We start from the raw sequence: 6,772 nt of genomic DNA, 5'->3' as shown, positions 1-6,772 counted from the left end.
GGTAAGTCATCTCTGACAGCTACTGGCGATGTTAAATCCTGTCCTTGTGCCTTCTTACCCTGTTCATCAGCTCCAATAATTTTCTCAATTATTTCCAATTTTTTTATTATTTTCTTTTGTAAAGCCTGAATCTCCTGGCCTGTATATATTTCTAATGATTTCATTGAGTCACCTGACCTCTGGTCCTCATTCTGCACATGTGATTCCAAGTTCTGAAGTTTCTCCTTTAAAGATAACATTTTATTGGACATTACTTGAATAGTGTGCAGATTGCCATCCTGGAGAGACAGTTTTTCTGCTAATTTATCATAGCTTTTTCACAAATTTTGATTATCAAATTCAACAGTATAAATTCTTTCAGATATCTTCTTAGTACCCTTAGATATAGATTCAATTTTGTCTGTAATAATATTAACTTTTCCAGGCAACTTTTGATTTTGATGGTATTAATCCTGTCAACTAGCTGTTCATTATTAATCTGTAGAGACTGTTTCATTTTTAAAAGTGCCATATTGCTTCTTAATGATAAAATATGGAGAAGAAAGCTGAAATCTAATACCCAATAAATTGAAGTATCACCATAGTCATATAAGCCTTGCATAATGCAATCCATAGTATTAGCAAAAAAAGTTACTGAAAGTTGCATTATTAACAAAGATGCCATAATGATTTATTAATTAACTGTTAGGTGATCCAGTAAACTACAATCTTTATTGTTCAGCAGATGTTGTGATTGCAGAGATGCAACTAGAAGCAATGCAACTGGTGGCGACAGGAATGGTCCTGTGCTGCTTTAGTTTCTTAGCCACTTTAGTTTTCTCCCTTAATACTGGTTAAATACTGAGAAATTTGCTTTGCTTGATAAATTAAAAGCCATTAAATCAATTCCATATATGGAGCAAGAAAACCAGAACTCAGGAGCAGGGCGCAGAAACCAGAAGCTGCACAAGTTGCCAAGCAGCAAGGAACCACCCAGGGGAATGCAGCAGTCATGCGTGCGTGGTGTGCTTGGAAAATTTTCAAGCTGCCACATGCAGTAAACTCCGCTGTGGTGGGGATTCTAAAAAAAAAAATTCTTAGGTAAAAATCAAGCCAAGTGGGCAGGATTGGGAGACTGTCTGGATCGTGGACTGGCCAGGCCATTAGGACATCCACCCGGTAGGCATGGAGTCAGATTCCACGTGGGTGCCAAATTAAGATGGTCATTTAAAAGAAATCCCACACTAGCTCAGAATTGAGAAACAGATGGTTATTTATATAAGGGTAAACTCACAAATCAGAGTCCTCTGCTGGAATGGAGATCAGAAATCGAAATCTGCAACTGGAACAGAGAGAGAGGCAGAAAAAGAGGCCTGAAGCACACCCTGCATTAGCATATAAAGTATAAGAGGCCACGCCCCAGTGGGCAAGTTACCATTAGCAGCCCATGACCTTCAACTGGTCTGTTCATTTCCTCCCATCTGTTAATACAGTCTTTTTTCTTACGTCTACCTCTTGGGATTGGGATATTTTAAGCAATTAGAAATTAAATGTGGGTGATTTCAGTATTCACGGAAACTCCCTCCTAGTACTTTTCTGTTCTCTGTTTTATTATTTTCACATCTTTGCACTTTTTGCAAATATTTCTAATTCCCATGTTTCTACCCTGGCAAGTGGTATTTTTTATCAAGGCTGGTCCCTAACAGTAGAGAGGGCTTGTGAATATAAATTCCTTAAACCTGTAGAAAAATAAATACTAGACAATATCAGTTTAAGGAAGGAAGTGTTTAATTCAGTTTACTGTTCACTGAGGCAGGGAAGACATAACACCTGCAGTGTGAGGCAGCTTATCACATGACACAGACAATCAGGAAGACAAGAGAGATGGACACCTATTCCCAGCTAGTTTTCTCTTTTAATGAAATTCAGGATGTCAACCCATGGAGTGCTGTGTCTTCCTACTCCAGTTAGCTTAGTCCTGACAATCCCAATGAGATGTCTTCAGAGACTCATCTCTTCATTGATTCTGTCAGGTGATGATTAATATTAAACATCACACTCTACACTGTTTTAAGGCCTGATATTCTGCCTTCCCTTGACCCATACAATTTGTAATATTTTTCCTAGAACTTTTTACTAACTTATTTTCAGTATTTCTGTTTATTGAATTCTGCTTCTACATGCTGTTGTATGTGTTTCTCTTGGAATTCATCCATGGGTTCATTCATCTTCTCTCTGATTTCTTTAAATATACTCCTAATTACTGTTTTGAATTTTGTAGATTTCATCTAAATTCTGTCTTGTTACAGGACATCACTGTAAGACCAGTAGTTTATGGAGAAGGGCCTACTGCCTTGATTTTTCTTGTTTCTTGTGTTGTTGCATCAGGACATGTGCAAGATATTGGTTGGATTTAAAGCTGTATTCTTTAAGTGGAAGAGCTTGTAATGTTTAAGAGGAAATAGGTTGTACTAGGTTTGAGATGTCATCTTCATTGCTAGTCTGGTATTCATAAAACCAGACTTATTCTTCTTAAAGTAGTATACTGTCTGAAACAATGATCACTGTCAGTATGTGTACCACTAAGAAGATATAGTGACAGATGATATGTAACCACTCCTTAAATGCCAATAATTTTAGGAAATAAAGTAACACTGATAGTATGGTTTACATTCAGGTACTAGTTACTATGGGCATGAGTGAAAAGTAAAAAAAAAAATGAAATAAGTAGTGTGAGATTAGAGATTAATATTGGATTGACAGAGAAATTAGAAGAGGGAAAGTGGATAGAAAGTAGAACAACAGAGGTGAGTGGGGACTGGGAGAGGAGGCACTAAATAGTCTGGGATCAAGGTAGAATGCACAGAAATAAACATGGAAATACAACCAACTAGGCTTAACTCCATTTCAGATGGCTGAGACCAGAGAGCCCACAAGCCAGGTTGGCCTTTGTTCTTTGTGAAGCCTATGAAAATATAAATAGAAAAGGAGAAAACAGAGGAAAAAGAGAAAACAGGAACAGAGCAGGAGAGATCTGGCCTTCTAAACTGACATTAGATGTCAAAGGGAAGCCAAACACAAAGGGAAGGAAATGGAGTGGGTGTGCGGTGTCTGGATGCAGTCTCCTTTGACTGCCTGGTGAAGCCTCTCTCATTCCTTCCTGAGACACATGCTCACACCCTTGAATGGTGCTTTGCAAGGCTGAAGTTAAATCACAGATGCTGGTCCCATGAGTACGGAGGGGTTTTGTAGGTCAGGTCACATGTTCGGTGAAGTCCTGCAGATGCCTGGTTGCTAATGCTGGCCCTGTTCCTCCTTGGTCCTTCCTGATGTTGAGAAGGCGTTGGACCCTGTGTCCATTTTTCTCTTCAGACATTGTTTCCTGCCTCTCTGAGTCCTTCCAGGTTCTGATACAAAGCTACGTCACTGTTCTACAGGTAATCTGCTGGGCACGTTTCTGCACATAATCCTGCCACACCTGCTATGATCCCCTCAGATCACAGGTCACCAAGGTTTCTGGACCACTGAGCCACTGAACTCAGTAAGGGACTGTTTAAAATAGTGTCTCACTGTTCCACGAGAAAACAAATGAAGAAAATGCTCTCACTGTCTTTCCTCACTCTGCTGTTGCTGCATGCAGCTTTCTCTCCCTCTCTTCCCTTTTAAAATGAGTCAGTTACTGACAGATATAATACAAACTTCCTGTTTGGTCTTAAGTGTGACTGCACTCACTACCTGGAGAACAGGGCAGCTCTCCAGATCATTCCAATCCTTCTGGAATGGAGTCTAAATTTTTCACACTGTGTTTTCAATGTTTTCTATTTGACTAGAGATTTGAGGAGGTTGTCCATCTCTTTTGACAGGTTTTACTCCACTTTCCCACCTGACTTTCTGCAGAGTCTGGTAGAATGCATTTCCTTTACTTCTGCCAGGTTTTAACTTTTTTAAATTTACACTCTGTGTCTCAATTGTTTTATCTTAGTTTGTTTCTTGCCTGTATAGACTAAATAACTGCCATTTCTTTTTTTCTAATCTTATCAGTACACACACATGTCTTATTTTTTTCTAATGTTCACAGCACACCTTTGTAAATGTCTTGCAACTGGAAACAAAGGCTCATGTTTTACACTAATGACCTGGCGGTTTTCCGTCTTCTCCATCAGTAAGATAATGTCATGTGTGAGAGACTGGAGTGGTGATACACACATTTCTCAGAAGAGTGCAACCAACTGGCTTCCATGGGGCATTCTGACCACGATTCCACAGCAAGACCAACTGTATCTGGGGCATGACCTCCCCCTACCTTGTCATTTCTTTTAATAAATTTCTTTATGGTAACATTGATTTCTTTCTACTTCTAGTATTTGTCCTTGGAAATTTGTACTGAGGATCAAAGTGGTGAGGGAGGGAAGGAGGAAAAACAGTGACATTGACATCTGAAAATCAACTCAGTGCCCTTCTTGTCATGGTCACAATGATCTCTAGGAAAGGCATCTCTCCACTTTGACTACACAGTTGACAAAAATATTTCTTCCTATTTCTTTTCTTGGCTCCTAGGTTGCACTCTTGTTGTTGTGACCACAACACCTGAGAGAAGAATTTAAGTGAGGGACAGTTAATTTTTCTCATGATTTCAGAGGGTTCTTTTCCTGGTGGCTAGGCCCAGTATTTAAGCAGAACATCACTGTGGCAGGAGAATGTGACAGTTGAAATTCTTCACTTTGTGACAGTTAGAAAACACAGAGACAGGGGTACAAAGTATAACGGTTCAGGGTGGCTTCCCAGTGACCTACTTCCTCCAGTGAGGCCCTACTTTGAGAGTTCCAAACATTCCCAAATAGTACAACCAGCTGTGGACCAAAAATTCAACACAAGAGCACATGGGTTTCACATTTAAACCAGATCATCCCGTGTTTTCTTGACCTCCCTTCCCTTTTTATTCTTTTTTTCTGTCAACTATGTTTTTCATCCTTAGACCCCGAAAGAATCCTTACAACACAGTCTCGTATCTGCTTGGTTTTCACTCCATAGACAACAGGGTTCATAGTGGGAGGCAAAAGCAGGTAAATATTAGCCACAATGATGAGGCAAGATGGATGGATGGTGTTGCCCCCAAATCGGTTTAAAAAGAAACAAAAGAAGGCTGGACCATAGGAGAAAACGATGGCACAGATGTGGGCAGTGCAGGTGCTGAAGGCCTTCTGCCGAGCGTCTGCTGAGGACAGGCTGACCACTGCCCTCAGGATCATGGTGTAAGAAAGTGTGATACACAGGATGTCAAAGCCCCCAATCAAGAGGGCTATCATCAAACCATAGACAATATTGACCTTGATATTCCCACAGGAGACTTTGGCTACAGATAACTGGTCACAGTATGTATGGTTTATTATATTGCCTCTGCAGTAGGGAAGTTGCTTTGTGATAAAAATCAAAGGAATGATGAGCACCACTGCTCTCAAGAAAGTAGCAAGCCCAGCTTTTGCAATGACAGGGTTGGTGAGGATGGTAGAATAGCGAAGAGGATAGCAAATTGCTACATAGCGGTCCAGAGCCATCAGCATAAGTACCCCAGACTCCATCCCTGTGAAAGTGTGAATGAAGAACATCTGGACCAGGCAGTCAGTAAAACTGATTTCCTTAAGGTAGAACCAGAAGATACAGAGAGTTTTCGGGATTGAAGCAGTGCACATGACAAGGTCGGTAAAGGACAACATAGCCAAGAAGTAATACATGGACCTGTGAAGGGAGGCCTCAAAGAAGATGAGGTAGAGGAGGCCACAGTTCCCCACAACAGCTACTGCATACATGGAACAGAATGGGAAGGAAATCCAGACATGCATGTCTTCCAGGCCTGGGATCCCGTTCAGAATCAATGAGGCTGGGGTCATCTCTGTTTGATTCAGCAGTAGCATGATGAGGTTGGAATCTTCTTCAAAAGACTAATGAAGTCTGGATTTTTAATTGTTTGACAGTCTAACCTTCCAAGATTAGGACAAATGAGAAAGATAAATCCTCATCTCTCTTCTTTATTTGTTAAGTAGTCGTTTATTACCAAACAGCTAATTAAATAAATAAAAAATTTAAAACCAAGAATATAGCTCACTAGTGGAGCATGCCATAGCTTTTGGATTCAATTCCCAGACAAAATATACATCCTAAGCTAGTAAATTGTTGTTTGTCAACTCATTTATTTGTCCATTAATTCTGCACACATGTTTTTAACAATCACTAAGTGTCTTATTTTATCATCATTATTTTAAAATAAGAAAGGAGGATAAAAATTTATAGTTATGAACTTTTAATGTGCTGAGAATTTTACACACACACATAAAATGTATTTTAGTCATATCTATGCTCTGCTCCTCCATTAGTCCTCTCGGAATTTTCTTGCCACCGCTACTCTCAGCTTGGATGCTTTCACAACCACTGAGTGTTGTCAGTAATTCCTGTAAGTGAATGGGGTAGCATTATCCACTTTCACAACCACTGAGTGTTGGGGTAGCATTATCCACTTTCACAACCACTGAGTGTTGTCAGTAATTCCTGTAAGTGAATGGGGTAGCATTATCCACTGGAGTATGGCCAAGCAACAAGGCCACTTGCCTAAAGAACACTCAGTCTTCCTACTCTGGTAGTCTTTTATCTATGAAAGCTCCTCATGTAGGGGTGAGACTTTATTATCTATGCTGAAATTTTGACTTCCTTGATCGAGTGCAAGATACTTTGAGTTCATGAAGGCCATGACCTTGTAATTTCTAGAAGAACAACTATCCCCAGTATGGCTCTAACAATG

At 40.0% G+C, this 6,772-nt stretch overlaps 1 protein-coding gene across 1 annotated transcript; it reads right to left on the bottom strand.

Annotated features, from left to right (window-relative positions):
• Window positions 1-4,931: 4,931 nt before the first annotated feature.
• Window positions 4,932-5,891, bottom strand: LOC101978891 (olfactory receptor 52N4-like). Its single transcript, XM_005370185.2, has one exon. It carries the CDS (start codon window positions 5,889-5,891, stop codon window positions 4,932-4,934), a length of 960 nt encoding a protein of 319 aa, XP_005370242.1.
• Window positions 5,892-6,772: the final 881 nt, after the last annotated feature.

This window comes from Microtus ochrogaster, unplaced genomic scaffold (genome assembly GCF_000317375.1).
Source record: "Microtus ochrogaster isolate Prairie Vole_2 unplaced genomic scaffold, MicOch1.0 UNK73, whole genome shotgun sequence".
NCBI classification, from domain to species: Eukaryota; Metazoa; Chordata; class Mammalia; order Rodentia; family Cricetidae; genus Microtus; species Microtus ochrogaster.
The sequence above is the reverse complement of the archived record's forward strand: the minus strand, read 5'-3'. Positions and strand labels throughout refer to the sequence as shown.

Excerpts from the sequence above, each read along its gene's own strand:
- LOC101978891 (XM_005370185.2), bottom strand. The coding sequence starts at position 5,891 with ATGCTACTGCTGAATCAAACAGAGATGACCCCAGCCTCATTGATTCTG.